Consider the following 24462-nt stretch of genomic DNA (forward strand, 5'->3'; position numbering starts at 1 on the left):
TATACATATAATAAATATTTTTCAAATATATATATATATATATATATATATATATATATATATATATGTATATATATATATATATATATATATATATATATATATATTAGAAGAATTGTATAGATTGACGGCTGCGTTGAGTATCTATTTCCGGCTCTTCGAAGGCAGATTGCGGGATTGAGTACAAGTATGGGACTAGAAAAATTAATGCAATTTATGTCCCGAATTTCGTTCGCTCACCAAATATTCGTGCCTTCACCAGATTTCATGCGTTCATGTAAAGAGTTTCGTGCTTTCACGTTCAAACTTTCGTGCGTTCACCAGACTTTCGCGCCTTTTCCAGATTTGGTGCGTTCGTGTTCAGATTTTTGTTCGTCCACTAGATTTTAAGGTAATACTTTTGTTCAGACGTTTGTGGTGCGGTTCTGTTCAGACTTTCGCGCGTTCACCAAACTTTTGCGTGTTCAGGCTCAGACATTCGTGCGTTCACCAGATTTTGTGCATTGAGGTTCACTATTTCGTGCGTTCATGTCCAGATTTTTCTTCATTCAAATTCAAACAAAATTCAATAACTACACATAAATTATTTCCTAGTATTCAGCATAAATTTATTTATTTTGTATGTAAATCCTCAAAATTATAGCTTCTATCTAGAGCAGTAAAAAAACATTGCGTAAAAATTAAAAAAAAAGCATTGCAAGAAATTAATTGACTGATTACATGTACTCTGGCATTTATTCGATTTTTTCGACTGCAGTTTCTTTTTATAATTCAAGAAGTAAAAGTTTCGAATGCAACGCAAAAGACTGGGTGCATTTCTTTCACCATCGGCGTTTTGCTACTTATTTTTTACTCAAGCGGTATTGCGCCTTGAAAGCTGGCCACTTGAGTGAGTGAGAGTGCTATAAGTAATCTAATAGGTAATAGCTTTTTTAAAATTAAAACTGAAAAAAAAATTGCGTTCATGTCCAGACTTTTAAACATAAAAAAATGTTAGAGCGTCCATTTTTAGACTTTCGTGCGTATATTTCCAGACTTATATGCGTTCTTGTTCAGATTTTCGTACATTTTTGTTGTTTTCGGATAATATAATTTTGAACGCACGACGCCCCCCCCCCCCCCCCCTCGTGTTTACATCTTCGGTCTGGACACTTTATTCAGACTGCGAACTCAATCTGAGAAGGCATGATGTTTTAGGCTGAGAGAAGGGGGGTAGGTAGGATGAAAGAGAACAAAACTTTGGACTTTCCTTTCTGTCATTCATCGGAAATCATAGAAAGGTCATACCCGGGTCGAGGTTTTTGGGTAAATTTTTGTAAGAAATGCGGTGAATGCGGTGAAGTTTTGAAAGAAATGCGGTGATTGCGGTGAATGCGGTGAAAATAAATATTTCACCTGATTTCACCGATTTTCTTACAAAAATTCACCGCATTTCTTACAAAAATTCACCGCATTTACTTTTCTGGCAAATTGCAAGAAATGCGGTGAAAGCGGTGAATGCGGTGAAAAAAATAATTCACCGCATTTCACCGCATTTCTTACAAAAATTCACCGCATTTCTTACAAAAATTCACCGCATTTGCTTTCCAACGTTTACTCAATCTGGTTTATATTCACAAGAAATATTAAATAAGTAAGTGACAGTAGGCGAAGTGGAATAAGCAGTTGAAGGCATGCATGAGGTCAGAGGTTCGAACCCGTGTGTGGACGTTTTTTTTTGTAAGAATACTGAGAACGCGGTGAAAATAAATAATTCACCGCGATTCACCACATTCACCGTGAAAAGATGTAAGAAATACGCGGTGAAAATTATTGTTTTTCACCGCATTTCATCGCATTTCTTACGAAATTTCACCGCCAAACCTCGACCCGGGTAGTATGATCATAGTTATCATTACAAAACCAAGTTAAATTATATAACTTTTCTATTCCATTTTAAACTAATACTTGAACACAGTATCATCCACCGATGGGTTTCTTTAATAAATAATAACTAACATTGGTGATTGGAATCGATTTCTTTTGAAGTAATCCAAGTTGTGGCCATATCTTGAAGGTCTGGAACTTGAGGGAGACATCTGTCCAGAGTCATCCAACAGAAATCCTGCAATACAATTTGGTTACCGTTAGACTAAATTATGCTTATAAAACAGTCATACCAGTGAAACGAAACCATGATAAGAAACATGATAAAACATGAAAAATCTTGCCAGGATCTTGACATGTTACATGTCAAGAAAACATCAAGATATGTAGGAACTTGTATGATCTTTGCATGGCTATCAAGAAAAAAGATCTTGGCAAGATTTCCAAGAAAGACTAACCATGACATGGCAAGATATACCAAGTTGTAAAAATTAAAAAGTACCTTCAAACAAAATTTAGCACGAAATCATAATATTAAGCACGGTTTATCGAGATTTATCAAGAATTATCAAGAATTGTCGGAAAATTCAGCTCCCGTTAATTTATCAACCAACAATTGGGCCTGCTTTCTCCAGTATAGTCAAATTTTTAAGTGGGTGTTAGCTCGGTATGTACATAGTTCACACCTTATACAGGACCACCATCGGGAAGGCCCCCAATAAAGTCCCATAAAAATATCTTTTATAATAAAAATGGTCGTCCTGGTATACATTATGAGCGCAGGTAATATCGTTTAACAGTCAGATATCAGCTTACTATTCTCCAGATGTCTAAAAAAAGTAGAATCGAGCATGAAATTTTTCAGAAAACAATTTTTTCTTGAAAATTCCAACTTTTTTGAATTTTCACATTCTGAAAGAGTTTTTAAACAAATTGCTATTACAAACCAGGGAAAGACGAAAAAAGTATAAAAATCTCACATCTAAAACACCTCAAAAATTTGAGGGCTTTTTACAGATTTTTTTTAAAACCCAAAGAAAAATTATTTGCTAAGACCCCCAGGTTTTGGTCTTGGGCTTATAAATTTTGTTTTAACCCATTTTAATTCAGACTGCTTTGAATTACATTTCTTGACATAGAACGAATAAAGTTTGGTAGTGGACTTGTTGGGCAACTGACTGATGGATTTTTCAGTTAATCTAACAGCTTGACACAAGCTACTTAAACTTTAGCAATTGAGTCTCAGCCATTGTTTTGTGAAGTTGACAGCTTTTGGCGACAGCAAAATGGTCTTTTTAAAACTGAATGTGAAAAAACAGAGGGAAATCATTGTTCTGTAGTCACAGTCTCCTATATTACGTTCCAGGCATTGTTTCTGCGAAAACTAGTTGTAAGCCAAGCAATTTCATTGTTATATTTAAGGGGATAACACTCAAACTTATCACCAGCGGCAACCATTCACATTTCTATTTCTAGATTATGATAAAATTTGGACAGAAATTAGAATCAAACTGACTGCAGATTTAAACATTTTTCACAAATTTTTTTGCTTGCAAACTTCAAAACAAGCAAATGAGGGTATTGAATGTATTATAAGTGCTCTTCACGTAACGTGGGATCCTTATTCAACGCACAACTGAACACGCTTTGTTTTCTGATTTATCCAAATTACGTGAAAAAATTGTTTTTTTCTCTGGGTTCGCGGTTCATAATTCCACCACCTCACTCCAGGTTGCTTAGAAACAAAGTTTTCTATGTGTCAAGAATTATCAAGATCTTATCAAGTTACGCCAAGAAAATTTCTTGAAATGTCTTGATAAGATCTTGTTAAGATCTTATCAATGTGTTCCAAGAAATGTTTGTCTTTCAAGATCTTGGCAAGATAATTCAAGTTTTGCCAGGGTTAACAAGATCTTGCATGACATGGCAAGGTGTATCAAGTCTTGTTTTAGTGGGATGATAATGGAAATTTTTATTGTTTTGAAACATACAAGACACTTGATAAATAGAGTGAAGAGAAAAAGCAAAGACTTATTATAAAGCTTTGATATCGCAGTGTTTCAAAACCTATCCAAGGCTTACATTTCGCCTCATAAAAAGAAACCATGAAAAAGTGCTTGACTTGAATAGTCCGTGAAAAAACTTTATCTCGACTTTAGTGGTCATCTTGACTTTATCCCGACCCAAGCATTTGCTGCTCAATTTTAGCTCAAATCCAGTTTTTCAAAGGAATTTTTTAATTCAATCTAACCAAATGTGATGCTTAAATTCTTTTAGCTTCAACCACAAAGTTCACATGAATTTTAAAAGTCTACATTTGCTTGTTACGTTAACATAGTATACGATACTTCAAAAAATTTTAATGCCCACTGTTCGCAAAGCCTTTTGAAATATATATATATATATATCAAAATTAGTATTTATATATATATTTATATATATATATATATAACTATATATATATATATATATATATATATATATATATATATATATATATATAGTTTTACATATATACACACACACATATATATATATATATATATATATATATTTATATACATATATATATATATATTTATATATATATATATATATATATATATATTCATATATATATATATATATATATATATATATATATATATATAAACAAAGAGTTAACATTTATCAAGTTTATCAGTTGTTACAGCTGAACTAAAAATATCCACAGACAAAAATTGAGAAAGTAACAACAATTATACGCAAGAAAACATTTACCTTGATTTATGAAAAACCATGCTCCAATCAAAAAGTGTTTATGAAAAGAATCATGCTTGATTGACTCACGAAGAGACCAGTATCTACCTTAATATGCTATGTAAAGAACTCATGAAAACGTTTCACCATGACTTTAAGTAGGTACTGTACTCTCTCTCTCTCTCTCTCTCACTATATATATATATATATATATATATATATATATATATATATATATATATATATATATATGTATACCTATATATATATATATATATATATATATACATATATATATATTCATTTATGAAAAGGCGATAGTCTTTGTTTTTGATCACTTTTCAACAGATCAATGAGTGAGGGATGTTATCCGATTCTTTTCAAAAATCATTCCTGTTTTTAAAACTTGTGACTGGCAGAATTCTGCCATTTTCCTGCCTCCTTCAATATTATATTCACTAAGTAACGTATTAGAGAAAATTCTCCATAAACGTATTATGGAATTACTACTTACAACTAATCAAATAAGAGCAACAGTTTGATTTTGGGACAAAAAAAAGTCAACAATTCAGGTATTAACAAATATTGTTGAAAGAATCAGACGACTACTTGATTCGAATATGAAAGTTTTGGGATTGTTCCTGGATGTGCGGAAAGCTTTGGACACAGTAGGTTATGACCTATTGTTAAAAATTTGAAAAATTTTTCTTTCCGTGGTATAGCATTATCATTACACGAGAGTTATCTTCAAAAAGGCAAAAAATATGTGCATTTGGGAACTAAGAGATCCATATCAACGGATACTCAAATGGGTGTACATCTGAGTTCAATACTAGGCTCAGTACTTTTCATCTATACATAAAAGATTTACCACTTTGGGTTGGAAACAAAGACTTTTCGATTACGGAGGCAGAGGGTGCAACACTAATTTTCGCTAACAAAAATGATGATACGATTAAGATTAAGCATACTCTTGCAATGTTGATTGAATGGTTTCGTTACAACAGGCTGAGTCTAAACACAGAAAAAACTGTTTTGCTTTAATTCAGTAAAAGAAAAATATTTTGTTAAGAATCAAATCAAACGGTTTGATAATTCTGAAGTCAGATTTACTGATGTGAACAAATATTCAGAAGTTAATATGGATCCACAACTGAATTTCAAATCTCTTATAGTCTCCTTGTTTGCGGATCTAAAAATAACTTGCAACCATTTTTCTTTATACAAAAATTTTTTCAGTGTCCGTGAATTAACTAATCAAGATGCAACGACTACAATATGCAACAGACACTAAAAGTCCTTTCTCTAAGGCTGTCAAAAGCAAAATATGAATTTGTCAGTTGAATAACAATATTTAAAGTTTTTAAAATGTTTGAAAAAACAGGGAATATGGGACCCCAATAGTCAGTTTCGTATCTTGAGGAAAAAGCGTGTAAGAGTATAATGAAAAACTTTATACAGGGAAACTCGGATTTAGGAGATTTTTTAAGTTAAAAATCATACTGAATGAATTGTGCTTCTTCTTTTTTCTAAAGATATTATAATGCATTTTGTTTTTTAATTGTAAAATTGTGTGAATGAATGATAAAATCATGAAAATTATTCTTCTTAGCCAGCACAACAAAGTTTTCGTATTCTTCACTGGTTTATTGGTCATACCTATGTCGTGTTGCGTTTTTTAATGATTTGGACAGTTGGCTTTTAAGGTAGGTTTTAACACCGCAAGTATCGTGCAGTACGGTCTCAGTTTTTGAGTTTTATCTGAATTTTGCATTATTTACATGATCTATCAACCAACATCAAACCCAAAGACTTTGATATGAAATTTAAAAATTAAAAATGTGTCTTTTGACGCAAAATCTGTTGTCAAGAAATTTCTGAAAATTAACTTTTTACGTCGTTTTTTTTTTTAGTTTTTCAGCTCGGTACGAGAAATTGAAATATTTGGATGTATTTGATCTTCATTACATACTGAATGACCTAAAAAAGTTAAATCAAACAAATTCGTGTTGACAACAAATAGTTCTTTACGCAGAATGGGTAAAAAAATGAATTCAACCTAACGGCCTAAAATATAATTGGGTTACCAAAAAAGTAACCCAATTTTTTTTATGATTAATTTTGATCGAACAATATTATGATATTTTGGTAGAGTCACAAAAACACGAAACACAAATAATTGAATCCATGGACTGGTGTTTGAAATTTACAAAAAAGAGCGAAGATATCTGAGTTGAAATTTACAAAAAGGAATAAAGATATCTGACGTGATCCAGAAACGCAAAATTTAATAATAAAAATAGTTTTGCTTCCTACGTAATTGTAGCGGAACAGCATTAGGCGACTTCGGCCTATTCTCAGCTGCCCTTTTCTTATTACTACCCACAGTTTAGACTGTTCTTTTTATGAGCAGCATTGCTCTTTTTTTGGTGACCATAGCCACTTTTTTTGCGTCTGAAACTTTCACGTGGTACCATTAATGTTGCCAACATTGGTCAGGCTATGGTCAACCTGAAGCTATGATTAAGTAAGAGCTCATCCTCACACAGACAACTTCACGGAGGTAGGGGATTGATATCTCAATCCTTGGCGTGTGAATCACACATCTTACCTCTCGGCTATCACGCAACAAAACGTAATTTTTCTGTACCCTGAAATTCATTTTTAACATTTTTTTGTTAGAAGAACAACTACAAATTGTGTAATTTTTCAACATGAAGTTGGTTCATTTAATGTTTTTGGACAATCATTATGCAATGAAGGTCAACTATTTTCGAATTTTTGAAAGTGTGCAATGTCACACAGAAATTGGGACTGTTTCAAGAAGCTTAGTTCATACAAATGATAAAATCTAGCGGACACAATTTTCTGTTTTTATTCAGATTAACAAGGAAAAGTATTCATCTTGCCTCAAATTTTCTATAACCGCAGTTAGTTTAGATTTACTTGGGAAAATTAATAATTTGGGAAAAAAGGATTTCGAACCTGAGCTAATGTTGCGGCTTCTGTTTGTCTTGTAGCGGCATTGCTCCACTCTTTGGTCTCTGAAAATGGACGGAATGTTTAAATAGTTTTTTAATAAGCTAACTGTTTTCCTGTTTTCCAATGACCTGATTGTCAGTTTATAGATCTTCGAGTTCATACTCAAAACAACGAAAAATTAACATTTGGGATATTTTTCCTGCTAATAATAGATGAAACGTTTAATTTAGCTTTGACTTTTGGCTCCAAGAAAATTCTAATACCTTTGCAAAGAAAGCCCTGAGGTCGCGCTGAAAGTTACTAAATGACTTTGAATTAATTATTCGAAGCGCTGAAAGTTTTGAAAAAAATTCCGGAAAAGTGCTGATTTCTCTGTGAAAGGTGACGGTGCTGAAAAGTGCTGATATATTTGCTCGCCAAAAAGTGTTGAACAAGATCTCAACTTCTGCAATTCATCACTTTTGATTTTGTTGTTCCCCAGCAATTTATAAGAAGTGAAGATTAAAAAGAACTGAAAGCTTGATTTGTGTCCGCTTTTTTAGATCAGAAATTGGTAGCTGCTTTTGCAACTAATTTCCTGATACAAAAAAGTGACTTCTTGAATCAAACATTTTAACTAGAGCGCTGTAACCATCTAATCAATTACAGCACTAATCATCATGTTGGGCGGGGGGATTGGAGCCTCTGTAACAACCCAACTGTGGTATTAGCCAACTCCTTCTACTGTCTAAAAAAATTAAAGTTCAGAGAGGACTCGAACCAATACCACTATCTCCAGAACCACGGCCAGACATGCTACCGTTGCACCAAAACTCTGATGCAGTAACATCTTTGTTAGCTTGATATACCACAAGATGGGTTATCAAGTTATGGTGCCAAACCCAAGCCTCCTCTTGTCATTTGTTGTTGTTGTTGTTGTTGTTGTTGTTGGGGATTCACAGCGGGTTTGCTGGAGGGCTGATTTATGCCCAGTCGTCAGTTGTTAAAATAGAGTCCATTTATTTCTGCATACATGGCAGTCGCAAAAGGTTTGCCAAGTGCGGACGTTCTTATCGCAAAATCGTTCATTGACAAACTCCCACATTAGGTTTATCAGTCCGTAAGGTCTACTGAATTCAACATATTTCTCTAATCGGTTTGCGATTCTGCAGTTTCGGAAGGTGAATTCACTTCTAGCTTTTTCCGTTCTTGTTTTTTGTAGCCGAAAGACTTCCTTTCTGCGTCCATAGGCGCTTTTGAGGTCAGGTAGTTCGATGCAGTGTGAGCTTTCATTCATGACTTTCGCATGAAGAAGTAGGTCGTTCACTTGGAGAAACATAGGCAAGGGAAGAATGTTGAGCAGCCGAAGTTGACTGATATAATTCACTCTTTTGTTTCCCGAGATCCATTTCACTGCTTTCTTCTGAAAGCGTTCGAGGTTTTGTAGCTCGCTTCGTGATGGGTTTATGCAGGTGAAGCCGTACAGCAAAACGGGTAGGATTAGTGATTTGTAAAGCCCAAGTTCGATGAGTGGTTTAACTTGTACTGCAACGTTTCGTCTGAGGAGGTACAGTACTTTGTTAGCTTTCCTCTTCTCTATGTTTACTCTAGCTGAGGTCATCTTTGATGTGAATTCCCAAGTCTTTTACTAAATCTGCATTTGCCAAATCTTCACCCACATTATCGAAATTTCGTTTTTTCCCTCGAAGTGTTATCTGAGCACATTTGTCCAGTGCCAGCTTCACATCTTGTTTGATCTTACCCACGTTGCAATGCTGTCTAGGTCTTCCTGGATGGTCCAATGATCTTTTCCAATCGCGAGGATTTTCAGGTCGTCTGCGAAGATGAATGGGTCTGAGAACTTTAGCGCATCAGGTAAGTCATTGATGAAGATACAAAACAGGAGCGGGCCTAGTAGTGAGCCCTGAGGCACTCCACTAGTAACGTCTCAAACACCGGAACATGTGTTATCGATTCTGGCGAAATGTTTCCGGTCGCTTAGGTAGTCCATGAGAACTTGTAGGAGACATCCTCCTACGCCAATATTTGCAACCTTTTTTAATAGCTCGAAATGAGGTACTTTATCAAAGGCTTTCGAGAAGTCCGTATAGAACGCAATAACTTCTGAGTTTGGATCGTTATTGAGTGCGTCGTGGATTTTTTTCAGGAAAGTAATCTTGTTTGTGAAAACAGACCAATTTTTAACAAATCCATGCTGGTGCTTTGTCAAAAGAGAGGCAAAGTAGTCGTAAAGAGCCACGTAGATCCACTTTTCCAGAATTTTACTTTCTATGTCCAGTAGGGACACTGGACGGTAGTTTTGTACGTAGCGTCTGTCTCCCTTCTTGTGGATTGGGGTCACAGCGGCTGTCTTCCATATGTCAATAATCCGTTTTTGCTTCCTTATCACCTTTAGAAGCTTATTTAGGACGACTGAAATTTGTCGTGACGTTTTCTTGAAGAAAGCCGGAGGGAGTTCATTTGGGCTCCTGGATTTAGTAATGTTCAATTCGGACAGGAAGGAATGTATGGTTTCAACCGATATGTTGAAGTTTGTCAATGTAGGATTTTTCGTTTCGATGTCAGAAATCCTGAATGGTTGTTTTAGAGAAAAAACTGAATGGAAGAACTCGTTCAAAATGTCGACTTGTTCGTGGACAATGGTGCTCACTTTATCGCCACTCACGATTTGCTTCGGAAGGGTGGGAGATTTATTGAGATTTTTCAGATGTTTGATTATAACGTCGGTGTTTCTTGTTGACAGTAAACTCTCCTGGTAGTCTTTCCTGTCTGCCTCGGCTGACTCGGTTACCAAGTTCTCCAGCTTCATGACTGCTGCTTTCCGATAACTCGTTGGTTTCCTTTTAAGGAGCCTTTTCTGCGTTTTCAGTTTCTTCATAAGATTTGACGTGAATGCAGAGATCCATGGAGGGAGGTTTTGGCGATGTCTGGTTCATGAGGTACATATGTCTCAACCACTTTGTCGACATATTGGTAGAATTCTTCACGCATTTTGTTGACGTTTGTATGGCAAATAAGTTGGAACGGGTTCTCTTTAAGAAATTTATTCATTCCATCGTAGTCAGCATTCCCAAAACTCCTGAATGATTGGAATACGGGTTTCGGTTCAGTTACTGGGCATTCGATTGAAAGATGGATCGCATCGTGATCAGTGCGGTCGTATGTGCTAGGGAAGGACTGATCCTTTTCGGCAAAGAGAATACAGTTGCGATAGAAAGCCACGTCAAGGGTGTTATTTGAACAGGTCGGAAAGTCAACGGCTTGTCTGAACAGAGCTTCGTCAAAGATTTCGATGATTTCGTTTTCTTCTTCATTAGAGCCGCTCGCTGTTTTCCAGTTTGCATCCGGGAAGTTCAAGTCGCCACAGATTAGGGCCGGTTGTGACTTTGGAATGGTTTTAAGGAGTTTTTGGAAATCGTTGATATTATATCGGTATGCACTGCCTTTTGGTGGGTTGTAGAACAAACAGATTATCACTTCAGATCTGTCTAGTTGAGTCGGGAAGATCCGCATTGATCTTCTCAGAGTTTAGAGAGTTTTTCACTGCTTTGAGGCTACCGCCGTGTAAGTTTTTATCTCCCAAGAGTGTACGGTCGCTTCGATATATGTTGTAGTCATTTATAAGTAGTTCGGAGTCGCTGATCAATTCGTTCAGCCAGTTTTCGCAGAGACATATGACAGTGTACTCCGCTATTTGGACTGCGTTGGCAATTTTTGCTCTTCGTTCGATGTTTACCAGACTTCGTGTGTTGAGTTGAAGAATGTTGAGGAAACCTAGTCATGAAGTCTCGGTTTTCTCAGATTCTAAGTGAACTTTCTTCCCGTCATTGAACAGCTCCAAATTTCGAATTCGCAACTTCTCTCGGGGAACGCCTTGGTCGAGTAGTTGACGTCTTGTTTTCAGAATGAGATTTTCCTTCATTGCATCTTCTCGCGAGAGAGCAGGCAGGAAGTAAATTTTTCGCTTAGTGAGATCTTCCCTGTGTTCATGACTTTTCGGCAAGGTCAGGCGTGCTTAATGTTCGTTCGCTACGGTGACCAGAAGGGGTCTAGGTTTCTTTCGCTCCAATGTGGTTCCAATGTGGTTCAGCTCCAATCGTAAACAGTATTTCGTTCAGTTCAGAGTGCGTTGGGACAAAATTTTCGGATTTAGATTTCGATGGGTCTTCTTTTAACCCTTGGATTCTGAAACTTTGGTTGATATTGTGATTTGACTTTCGGGCCTCCGCATTTTGTGCTCCTTTGGCTTTCCCACTCGTGGTTTTGTCCACGGCGACGACAGCTGCGTATGTTTTCTCCACTTTGTCGCAAGTGGCCGTCATTGCTTCTCCAATTTTAGAATCGACTAATTCCGTTAGTCGCTTTTCCATGTTCTTTAACTTCTCACCTACGTCAAGGCTTTCCAGTTTCTCAGAGACACTTTCTAGCGCGCGTCCTCTGATGAAATTATCTCGCTCGTTGTTTTCTACGCAGGTGTTGCACAGTAGCATCGTATTCATTCCCAATTCTATTATTCCATTTTTAGCAGCAGGTGAAAGGGCGGTACATTCAGTGTTTAGATGCAAGTGGGTGTTACAAGATACGCAGAAGTAAGTTTTCTCTTGGGCCGGTATGCTTCGCTTGCATGTTTTGCAGTTTCTACCCATGACGTGAGATCTTCTATTTCAGTTTCTAGGTTTAATTTGATGTGTGCCAAGGAAAATAATCACTAGGTACTTACAAAGAAACTTAGAACTGACGACTGGTGTGAAGTTGTAGACTGGTTTTGATCAGTGCCAAGGAACTTAATCACTAGGACCTCACAAAACCAGGAACAACTTGTGAAAATGAAGCACTTACTTAGTACTTCTTCGCTTGCTTTTTCTTCTTTCTTCGTTGGGATTGCGACGGGCTTTGTCGTTTCTTGATGATTGCTGTCAAGTTGCTGTCGTTTTTCTTGACAATAGAGAGGGTTTTAATTTCAAGGGCTGGTTTTTGATGGAGTTTTCTGTATTCGGTTTTCGGCTGTCGATCCTTCTGTTTTCGTCTCGACAGAAGGTCACGAACGACGTTTAGGGTGGGGATTCCGGTTGCCTTTAGCTCCTTGTAAACGTTGGGAGCTCCCGCTCGTTCACAAAAAACTATTCCAACAACTTTTTGTTTTAACTTCTTTATTTCGGTGACTAGCTGTTCCGCAGTTAGGGGGCTTCTGGGGTCAGACTTCGGATTGGTCGTGGAGTTGTTTATCAAATCGTGCCAGAGGATGACTTCCGCCGATTTGGGGAGTCGATTGATTTGATGAGAAAAAAATCTTCAACTTATCTTTCGCTTGAGGATGCAGGTTGTAGCCAGACTTCGTGATAACTTCTGGAAGTTGTCGTCTTTCTCGGATATTTCTTCCCAGGGCGTAGTGAAGAGAGCTAGCTCCAACGATATATACCATTTAGAAAGGGCCACCACGGCTGCCCTGATGAAACTTTTAACCTGAAACTATTTAATATGTTTATCACAACAATTAGGTTGCACACGGTGGGGGGGGGGGTCTGCAAGAGTTATAGTCACACGATAGTCTGGTCAATTGTCGCACAGATGTCTGATCAGAGACCAAAGTCATCTTATAGTCTGATCACAGGTTGCTTTTGTCTCATAAACATAGGGGGGGGGAGATGAAACTAACAATAACCATAATCTATTTAAAACCTTTTTTGTTTATATTTGGTGTGAAGTCGTTCTGCCTCTCTCTGCATTTGATGTGTCCGCATTGGGTTTCTGTTTTTCAGCTCCCGTTCAAACTCCGCAAGTATCTCCGCCGATTTGGTGGCTTTTGCAAGTTCTGCTGTTTCTAGAGGCGTCAATTCTTAAAACTCATCTCTTCGGATGCCACCCAGAGGCAGACACCGGCTTATGGAAAGAGTTTTAAAATCTAGTTTGGGGAGGCAATAATGACTTTAGTCACAGGGTCATGAAAAGTTGATCTTAACCATCGCAAAATATTCGGCTTGAAACTGGTCCTCAAAAAAACAAAAACAACCAGTATTAATTAGTGCTTACATTAAATCTGACGCCGTAAACTAAATTGAAAACAAGTCTTCAACAAAGGAAACTTCAATTTTTTTGATAAAGTAGTCGTTAATGTCATATTTTTTGTAAACATTCCACAAAATTTCAACTCTTTTTGTTTATCTTTGATTTCCTCCAGACAGGAATCAATGTTTGAATGCCCAAATCTATTGTCAATTCGAAATCAGTACTGGGAAAGTCTTATTAAATGTTTTTTAACCGCTGATTAATATAATCCACTCTAAAATTCACATTTTTTGCTAATTTATTTTCGGATTTCAGAGATAATTTGTGATAATTTAGAAACCCTTCGATTAAATTTTATCATTCAATACAGATAAAAAACTACGATTAATTTTTCAAATCGCAGCCTAAAGGTTCTGCGAGCTATTATATGTAAAAGTACTTTTTAAATTCCCATCTTTCTTAGTGCTAGGATAATTTCAAACTGTTGTAATAGATGCGGTTTAGCGTTTGTTTGAAGTGTTCTGATGATTAATTTGATTTTGTTTCAATTGGCAATCTACTACTGTATTTGTATGCATTTTTGGTAAAAAAAACTTTTTTTACTCGATGGCAAAAAACTTTTGTTAAATTAACTGTTCAATTGGAGGGCAGTTCTTGAGTTAAAATAATTCCTTCATTGGAAGATCCTAGGATCTATCAAACTTTATTAGCGAACTTTTATTCTCCTATTTTTGTTTCGATTCCACCGCAAAATTGCACAGCAACTAATATTTCGACAAAAAACTGTTTTGTATTTGAATGAGATAAAACCAACGATGTGACGCAAACACGACATCAACCTACCTATGAGAGGCCCCCCCAAGTTAAGTTTTAAGTTTTAGCAAAAAATTTAATTCAGGTAAGCATGTTGGATTTGAGACCATTGATTTTGTATTAGCATTGTTGTTTGTATTCAGTTTCCCGCCTTGATAAATTACTTTCTTCCAAAAATTGGAAAACAAAAATTCTTTCGGAAAAAAAAGTAGATATGTTTTTTTCTGCATTCATTGTGAATTCAATTTTTTAAAAACTAAATTCTCTTTTCTCTCGTTGGTTTTATTTGAACAATGAAAAATGGTATCGTCTATCTAATGAAGTATGTTATCTTTGCATTGTACTTTTTCTTTGAAATTAGTGATGTATGAAAAGCAACAATAGGTCCCTAAAGTTTTCTTTGTAGAATGCCATTATTTATAGGATCTTAAGGAAAATATATAAGACGAAGTAAGGGCCCTGAAGAGATGAGAGAACGAACTTTGATCATCCAGAGCAAACGGGTTACAGGAAGCGTTTTTTGCATTGAGGAGATATTTCACACATTCGCCGTTGTCATTCTTGGCAGCCAGATGAAGTGCGAAGTCACCCAAATAGTCTTGCTTGTCCAACTTTCCCCTGAAGAAAGCTAATAAATTTGTTTCAATAATGACCGAGCCCCCCCCCCCCACCCCCCCACATCCACCCTGTTTCACCCATCCACCCTGCTCCATATTTTTCAACCCGCTCCCCGTGATTTTTTTATCAGTTAATTTTTTTTCAAAATTAAAAAAGCTAAATTTTGAAAAGAGTTCCGGTGATCAAGGACAATTAAAATGGCATCATAAGTGGGCGTGCTTTATAATTCAATGAATAAATTTTAGCTTGCCTGTCACCAAAATATGGTAAATATTTTCTGTGACAACTCAAGTTCTTCTCACGTCTTTGTATTTAACAATTTCGGGAAACTCAGCCTTTTTTTACTTAACCATTTTAAGGTGAAACTTTTCGGTATAAGTCATACATATCTTAATGTGAGGTCCGATTGAGAAAAATCTGAATCTACAGAACTATCCGATTTTTATCTGACGTTTTTTTTCTGAAGTAAATTTGAAATCTAACTGAATTTATTTGCTTGTAGACAAGCTTATGAAGCCAGGAACCCCCAACAGTTGTTCACTGGGGGGGGGGGGGGGGGGGGACAAACAATCCTCAATGTCTTGGAACTTAAGAAAACAGATTTAAAAACTTTTTTGGGTCTTACCCCCGTTTATGAATGAGAATGAGAGCTTCCAGATTTCCCTTTTCCGCGGCTATCATTCCTGGTGTGCGACCACTGCTGTCTTTTGCACTCAGCTGCTGTCTGAAACTCAATCCACCAGTAAACAAAATCTTCCACTTTAAATTCCACCCTCTTTCTTATGTTTTCCAGCCTTGTTCATTTGTTTCTGAGGTTAAGACTTAATAAACTAACGACGGAAAAATTCAAATTTTTCCAGTCTTTTTATTAATCTTTAGATGTGTACACTTCACTCAGCCAGATTCATTCATTGTTATTTCATTAAAAAAAGAACTATAGGCACTCCGTTTATTTGTGTAGTCAATTATAACCAATAATTATAATGGATTATTTAGTTTCAATCCAATAAAAAGTCTAACCCGGTTGCGGAAAAAAAACCCACGGAAAAAATCCCCTCTACATTTTAGATACGAATTAAACCCCCACGGAAATAAACCCCCACGGAAATAAACCCCCACTTTACTATTAAAGAGCTGCGCATTTAGCGCGTTTGGCCATGCCTCGCGGGCCATGGCCATACCTCAGCGGCCTGTGGGACTTGATATGAAACTATCACAACCGATCAAATTATCACGACCGAAATTCGATTTTAAAATGGGGGTTTATTTCCGTGGAGGTTATTTTCCGTGGGGTTTTATTTCCGTGGGGGTTATTTTCCGTGGGGGTTTATTTCCTAGACCCGTCTAATCAGCTACACATTGGTGCAAGTTATGCAACTAATGTAATCGCAACGAGAGTGATTAAAAACATTAGCATGCCGTTATTATTATCACCCTCCCCAAGTTGAGGTGCGCGACCCAAACCAGTCCTGCTCAGGCCTAATTGGGTCGCGCCCAGGGGTTATAAAGTACCTAAGGTACAGGGCATACCTACGGTCTGGAAATTCTTATCAGGGCACCATTAATATCCGGACAGTCTGATCAGAGCATGGTGCACAGTCTGGACAGTCTGAAAGGACCACCTTTCCAGATTCTGCACGGTCTGATTAAAACCCCTTCCAAATTCTCTATAGCCTGATCTGAACAAAGAGGTCCAGCCGAAGAAAACAAATTTGACAGTACCCCTAAGAAGAGGTGGACGGGATAACATAAATAATTTCTAAAAAGTCCCCTTCTTACCCCCACCCCCCCCCCTTTACCCTCCACATATTGGGTTTAATTTTGAGGGGTAATTTCAACAATGGGATTTATCTTTTTTTGACAGAAGAAACTTGTACTTAACAATATTAAAGTTAATCAATTTTCGGAAGTTATTTCACCTGGAAGCCCGACTAAGTACAGTGAGTGCCCCCACAGCCGCAGCGTCGTGCAAAGCTGTAGAAAGTGCAGCCACTTTCTGATGAGACCAGGATGAGGATGAAGAATATGACGTCAGAGAACTGAGTGACGTCAGAGAACTAGACAGAAGAGAAGAGCGAGCACTCCAGTTGCGGAACATTCTAGAACTTTCGACGATAAGATTGTTCTAGAATAATCGTGTGCGTGTAATTTATAAAGGAAGTTGTAATTGACACGTTATCAGTAATCAAAGAATATTATATTTCTAGTAATTCATTTGGTTGTGTCGAAAAGAATGCCCTAAAAATTGGTTTGAAATAAAAATTCTAGAATATTCTTAAGTAATTTATATAGGAAAGTTGCAATTCCCAATTAATTTTAATCGAAAAAAATTATAATTCTAGTATTCATTTGGTCGTGCAGCAAAAAAATCATGCCAAAAATTGGTTTGCTATCAATTTACTGATTGTATTATGTGTTGTTTTTATTTTGCGTCGCATGAGCGCGCGCAAAACACCTGGGCGAGCAAACAGCCATAAGCACGCCAGCATAACGTACAAACATAAAAACATAACCAATCTCATTGAAGCAAAAATTCTTACACGAAAAGGAATTGAAATCAAGGATCCATTCTGTTTCGAGCCACCCCCCCCCCCCCCCCCCGCCCTCCCTCAGTGTTTTTTACGCCCCCAGTTACATTTAATGTTTTTTTATACAACACAATTCTGTGTAAAAAATAGCACGTTCGCCTGGGGGGCGTAAAATATATAAGCCCACTAAGCTGGGGGAGGAGGCAAAACAGAATAAATCCGAAATCAGTTTGCCAAAAGCACATGTTATCCTAAGAAACGCAGTAAACCTAATTTGTAGTAATCAACCGTTTAGAGGGCTCAAAACAATAAAAGTCACTTACAAATATATTCTGAATCCTTCAATCTAGGATTGATTGGTTGATTGATTCAGTTGTGGGTCAAATTCGAGTCAGTAATACAAGAAACGTTAACAAGAAAACTGGGCACTCCAGCTTCAATGAATCTCACAGACCTGAAACGGTACATTAAGTTCTAAAAAATTAATCAACCGCTGCGTGAAAATGTTTGCTCTCAAATTATTGTTGAAGAACAAAACTTTTGAAATTTTTGATCAAATTTATTTTGCGTCCCTGCTTTTTGTTTAACTTTGGCACAAATTGATTAAATTAACTATAACCGTAGACAAAAAATAGGTTGCAATTTTGTTTTGAGTCTTGCTAGAAGATGCATTACCTTATAATAAGTTTCTCGTTTATCTTGTGAGAATAACGTACCATAATGTTTCATCTTATGAAAATCTTTACAAACCAGCCCCCCCAACCAGTAGATTAAAAATACTATTGCGTTAATTTGTGGAGTTTTAGACAAAGAAATTGCAAAGATTATTACCAATTATAATGTTTTATTACAGCATAACTTTTTATAATATATGATTCAATAGCATAGACCATTTAGCATAATCGTTGCTCTATCGTTTTATCTCACACTGTAAGGCCCTTTGAAATGTACTCAGATAGTTTTTGGGGAAATAAAGAGGAGAAAATGACCAAATTGTCCTTTTTATTTAGTAGGAGCGCAGTAGGATTACTAATGATTTTACTCGCGTATTAACACCGTGATAAACTAAATGTTTACGAGGGACAATTTTTCTGTAAACTACTTTTTTACTGAAAATTATCTTAGATAGAATTAATATAAATTGAGATGGGGCGCAAATTAAAAAACTTTATCATAAAATTTATGAATTTTAAATAATTTAGTGCATATAAGTGACGGAGTTATATCCGAAATGAACATGACTGATGGCGTGCAAAATCTGCAATATCGGCAGATCTCGTAAGTTTCAGCTTTTTACTGCCAGCAACTCTGGAAAAATGGTCAATCAGTTTTACTCTGTTCTAATTCTGTTAAAGAAGCAGATTTTCTCAATGGGAAAAAATTTTACGTACAATATTTTTCAAAATTTCACTTGAGACGCATAAAATTGTGAAAATTATGTAACTCTGAAAAGTTTTTGAACAATTTGACCAGATATCCTTATTCCTTCAAAGTTGTTCAAGCTTGTTTGTATACTTATTTGTATTTCAGTCAATTGACGGTCTGAAACTTTATTTTATGTTTACAAATTTGTAATTAACGTCATAGATTCGTATTGAAAATTTTATACTTTTATGCTGATAACTGCTAAGTTTATACCAATCACTGTATGCTGTTCAGAACTCTCAGCAATCAACCTTTTGAATTAAGGGATTTTTTCCGTTTGTGCCCCCCAGCTTAATGGGTGCATATTATTTGCATTCCCCCAACAACACGTGCCATATTTTTACATAATGATTTACTATGAAACGGCACGTGCTCTGTAACTGGGGGGGGGGGGGCATAAAGTACTAGGGGCACTAACAGAAAAGATCAAAATTGAGTTTTTAGTCCAATTTCTTCTACTTTGCTTTAACCTTTTGAACTACACTTAACAGCAGAAAAATTAAGTGTGTTTCACACGAGTAAAAATTGAATTCTAATTACTTATTTAATTAAGTAAGTATTGTAAATGGCAACCAGAGAGCATTTAATGATTCCAATAATCCAATTAGACACAAAGTTTAGAAACCGATTTAAACTTTACATAAGAAATACTCCTATTTTTTTATTGATATATCGACATTGGTTTAACATTGTGCCATATTTTTTGCCTTACTACGCCACGGCAAATGTTTAAAAATAGCGTACCAAACGTACTTGGAACTTTTTTGACAAATTTTGCGAGTCTTTCGACGATTTTTCAAGTTACGACTTATTCTTTTTTGCTTGATAATGTAAAAATGGTGTAAAGTCTTGGAGCCCGTTTGATACTAAGCATGCACAAGTCATAGGGTTATTTAAAAAATCACACTAAAATAGTTTTTAGCTACGCTAAATTATAACATTTCGCTTAAAAAGATTTGAAAAATTTCAATTCTGCTACCAAATACTTATCAATTTATTCCATATTATCGTGCCACGGAATCTTTTTTTGCAAGACCTATCCGAACGAATTGATTTTTCATATAAACAAGCTTTATTGTGCAGAGAGTCTTACGCTTTAACTGTTTATAATAAATCCTGTATGTCGCAAATATGGCTAACGTCAAATCTGAAATTTCACCCCCCCCCCCCCCCACCCTACCAATAAATGTCTGATTAAAGAGTATTTTTTTTTTTGAAAATTTTCCGAATTTTTTTTAACAATCTTGAAGTCACATGGTCTATGAGAGTTGTTCAAAACCAGGACTTCAAAAGCTGTTTCTTTAACTTCTAACAGATCGAGAGCCGTTTTCTTTGAAGTGTGTTTCATGACCAGCAGTTGAACAAGATATCTTGTTCACTTTTTATACTGCTTAAATCCGCAGATGTAAATATTCGCTAGCCTTCCGTTTTTGCAGATGTTTTAAATTGTAACAATCTCATAAACTCGAATCGAAGGGGCTTCAAAATCTTAGATACGTACAAGTTTATGGTTAATCTCTTTTCCGCTGAGTCCCACACCAAAACAACAAAAATAGCACACCAAAAAACAAGAAAAATAAAGACAGAGCAAGAGAGCGTTGAAAATTTATCAATAAAATCGTGTTTTACAAATTTCACGACGCGTTTGTGATTATCTGTACATGAGAATAGGAATTCGATATGTTGAATTATTAATCATCTCAAAAGAGCAAATTTTACTAAAGCACAGTTTAAGTGAACTTTTTTTTCCAAAACACATCAAATGATTCTGTTACTATTTTAAATAAAATGTTTGTAGAAATTAATCGATTACTTCGATAAAGAAAAATTTTTTTTATCTTATCAAAATTATTCATTACCAATCTATTACACGAATTATAGAAATTCTATTTTGACAAAATTAAATTTGAGACTTCCCGACGCAGATTTTTTAAAACAATTCAGCTCAAAAACGTTACATAATATTGCCCTTAAAAGCGCTGAAATTCGCTGAAATTATGTCAGGAATGTGCAATTTAGATCAATAGTCTTCATGTACCACTGGTTCTTATTGTACCACAGAATGGATAAAAATGACTCTGAAAACAGCTTATATCAAATCGAATCCCCATTTTGATTCGAAAGTTAGTGCGAGCGATCAAAAATCAAATCTCAAGAAACGCAGGCAGGAAAAAACTGACGACGAAAATGGATTCTCGTTTTGTAACCCTGTTGCTTGTGAGAATAGCCCGAATAAATCGAAAGGTTTGTTTGTTAATTATTATTCTCATAACGACGTTAAGGTGCCAGCCCAAGTCTATTCAAGATTAATTCTTGTCTTTTTGAAAAAGCTCATTTCAAGTTTATTTGGAAACTTTTTAAATTCAGCTCAATTTTTGAATATTTGATAACCAAATGTAAACCAAATCATTAAAACTACAGGAAACTATCGCAGATTAGCAGATTAGCTGAAGTTAAACACAAGCCGATGCTTAGGTGCATAGGTGTGGAAATTTCAGTACCACAGGCACCGCTCAATTTTGCCTTTTCCAAAACTTGCAAGTGGACAGTTGCTTGACAGGTATTTCTGCTCGAGTTGAAATCTTACGAGAGAATTTGTTTTTTGATATAGGATTTAGTCTTCATTCAATGACCAAAAATGGAGAAAAATCGAAATTAACGAAAAGCCATTTCGATGTCCTACAAACAGTTCCACTGTTTTTACTTCCACTAATTTTCGCTAAGTTTTTAATTCCACTAATAGTTCCACAATTTGTTCCCGCCATAAATTTGCAATAATTAGCTTGGACTATAGTGTACTTTTCATTCAAATTTTTGTATAAAATGCACAATTGTTGAGCGAATTTCATTTTCAAAAAAATAAAAAATTGCCTGCAGTTTTGTTTCAAGAACCATGAATTAAGCACAAAGACCCGGAATAGAAATGCGCGTCAAACTATCGCAAACCTAAACAATTTTAAAAAGATTGTTGAACTTTGTGAGCAAAAGAAGCCAAATGGTTAATCCGGTTTATAAAATTATCCCCTTCTGAAGTTGGGATGATTTGGGGTGATACAATGATTACCCAGGTTGAGGTCCTCGTTCAAAATGATCTATGAAAATACCCATCCAGACCATTCTTGCTTATGAAAATACCCAGGCAGACCAAAAATGTCTATGATCCAGACTTTGCCTCGTTCAAAACTTTGGTGGGTGCATGTGCTCGTTCAAAAACTCTGATGAAAAGACCCGTACAGACCAAAATGCGATATGATACAGACTTTGGCTCGTTCGATTTGTGAAAAGAGTCAGAAAGACCGAAAAAGTTTATGATCCAGTCTTTGGGTCGTTCAATTTATGAAAAGACTCGAGCTAAGAAATACCGACAAAAATGGCGTCGAAACGTTGCTATTTGTTGGTTTCATCGGTTTTGCTTGTATGAAGCGTGGTTTTTTTTCGGTTTTGTAGAAGTAATCCGTATTGGTTGTGAGAAGCGTCGGATAATCGGAATAGCCAGAGTGTTTGATGTTAGCTGATTAGTGTTTGATGTGTTTGATGTTTGCTGTTATTGATCTAACTATATTCAGCATCAAGAAAAATTCCTATTGTATTTCCCGGAGAGTGTTTACTGTTGATAAAAGTCCTGAATCTCATAGCTTTTAGCTTCTAAACAACCTTACCGACCATGATAGTTCTTAGCGCCTTTACCAAACGATACAAAAGATTGTTTTCATTAGATAAGTCAAATAATAATGCTGCAAAAAAACAGAAAAAGAAAATCGTAGTACCGTTTCGGAAAAAAAACCTATCCCGAAGGTATACTCAAGAAGGAAAAATGCAACTGACGATTCCAAAGTTTGTTCATAATCTCCGTGGAATCATGCGCGTCTTAGAATTAAATAAATGAATTATAACTGTTTAATATACTATTGAGTGTTTAATATAAAATGAGAGTGTTTGCTGTACTGTCGCGGTTAGCTGTTGTAGAAAAAAGGAAGTGAAACAGTAGAACAATTGAAACAAGTGAAACAATGATCATTTTTATTCATGATAATCTCCTCTATGATTGTGTTTTATTTGAAATCATCTGATTTTTTTATTACAACAATATTGTAGCTCAAGGGAGTGTGTTTGATGGACACATTCATTACATAACCCAGTTCCCTCTGTCAAATTTTCCTCCAAAAGATTCTCACCTGGTCCCCAAACATGGACTTTCCTGAAATAGAGATTCTAGTTTTGGATTTGCGAAATCCCAGTCAGTAATTCAGGAATTCGAATTATCAGGCAGCGCCTGAAGTCAAAAAATGAGTGCAAGTAGGTCGGTTTCATAAAATTTTTTCTCTTAATCCTTTTTGGGTCAATCTTTATCGATAAACAATGCTATCCCTTGGTCTTCTATGGAAAATATAAAATCTAAAACTTGAAGTAACAAGTTTTGCTGTGGAGTCAATTAAAGGTAGAAGCAAGACAACTCGATTAATATCTAAAAAGAGTTGGTTTTCTAAGGGCGGATTCAAATGACAAAAGCAAATTAGCAGTTGGCGATGAGGAAGTGATCGTCAAAACTTCGTTTTTGGGTTTCAATCTTGGGCAAACTAAAACTGTTTCCGACAAATAGTTTTTAATCTAATTGAAGTTGATGCCGTATTTCTCCACTGGAACCCAGAACGTACGAAAAATCAAAGAAGAACAAAAATTGAAAATAAAATTGTTTACCATTGGCAACAACCTAATTGTTACCTTGGAAAACATTTAAATTGGGCAGTAAATCTTGTAACCATTGTGCGAATTTTGATTCATCTAAATGAATTAATCTCGACAGAAAAAGACTAAATGTTCACTTCTTGAGCAACTAAAAAATTGGCGTGTTATAACTTTGCTTTGACTACTAATCCAAAAGCACTATGCATTAGGTCAACTGGACTATGGCTGCTTACTTTCGGCTGTGATAAACATAAAACAACTGGAATTTATTTTCAAAGTATTAGTAAGAGTATATATTGTGATGAAAGCTTAACCAATAGAGGCCTTGAAGTTTTTGCCTAAAAATTTTCTGTCTTACCCTTGTAACAACGCGACTTCTGAAATCCGAACTCTTCGAAAAGTATGTAGCCAGCTAGAAAAATCATAGTTTGGTACAACCTCAGGTCGTGATTTGGAAGTTTTGATGTCTCAAGTTTCCAGGATTGGATTATTAAGATTATTAATAATAGTAATAATAAATGAATAAAATTGTTTTCGCAAAATTGTTTTTTTTTTGCAATGATGAACAAACAATTGTATATTATTTACTCGCTTTTTTCAGTAAAACTAGTCAAATACACTGCTTAAAACTATAAATAGGAGTATAGGTACTCCAGTCATTCCGAGTTTTTTTTCAAGTGTAGGTTCTATGGCAAAATTTAGCATCTTTGGATGCCATGACTGCTGGCGAATGCTTTCTTTTGGGATCTATTCCGTTTTTGCCTTCCAACATCGTGCACTATGCAACCCCCAGTAACAG

General features: G+C 35.8%; 3 protein-coding genes across 3 annotated transcripts in view; 2 read left to right on the top strand and 1 right to left on the bottom strand.

Annotated features, from left to right (window-relative positions):
• Window positions 1–17409, bottom strand: part of LOC142348773 (uncharacterized) — a 34805-nt gene extending 17396 nt beyond the window's left edge. Inside the window, exons 1-6 of the mRNA XM_075400270.1 lie at window positions 16944–17409; window positions 15650–15748; window positions 14888–15024; window positions 13267–13423; window positions 7591–7649; window positions 1999–2104 (exon numbers count right to left, since the gene is read on the bottom strand). Coding sequence (XP_075256385.1) covers window positions 1999–2104; window positions 7591–7649; window positions 13267–13423; window positions 14888–15024; window positions 15650–15748; window positions 16944–17122 — 737 coding nt within the window. The 5' untranslated portion in view covers window positions 17123–17409. The remainder of the gene's footprint in view (window positions 1–1998; window positions 2105–7590; window positions 7650–13266; window positions 13424–14887; window positions 15025–15649; window positions 15749–16943) is intronic.
• The window catches only part of LOC142348236 (uncharacterized), a 223240-nt gene that overhangs the window by 139557 nt on the left and 59221 nt on the right, over window positions 1–24462 (top strand). The gene's annotated exons all lie outside the window — the stretch shown is intronic.
• The window catches only part of LOC142348100 (uncharacterized), a 6846-nt gene continuing 3433 nt past the window's right edge, over window positions 21050–24462 (top strand). Inside the window, exon 1 of the mRNA XM_075399264.1 lies at window positions 21050–21221. Coding sequence (XP_075255379.1) covers window positions 21050–21221 — 172 coding nt within the window. The remainder of the gene's footprint in view (window positions 21222–24462) is intronic.

Source organism: Convolutriloba macropyga, chromosome 10 (genome assembly GCF_964194025.1).
Source record: "Convolutriloba macropyga chromosome 10, txConMacr16.3, whole genome shotgun sequence".
NCBI lineage: Eukaryota > Metazoa > Xenacoelomorpha > Acoela > Convolutidae > Convolutriloba > Convolutriloba macropyga.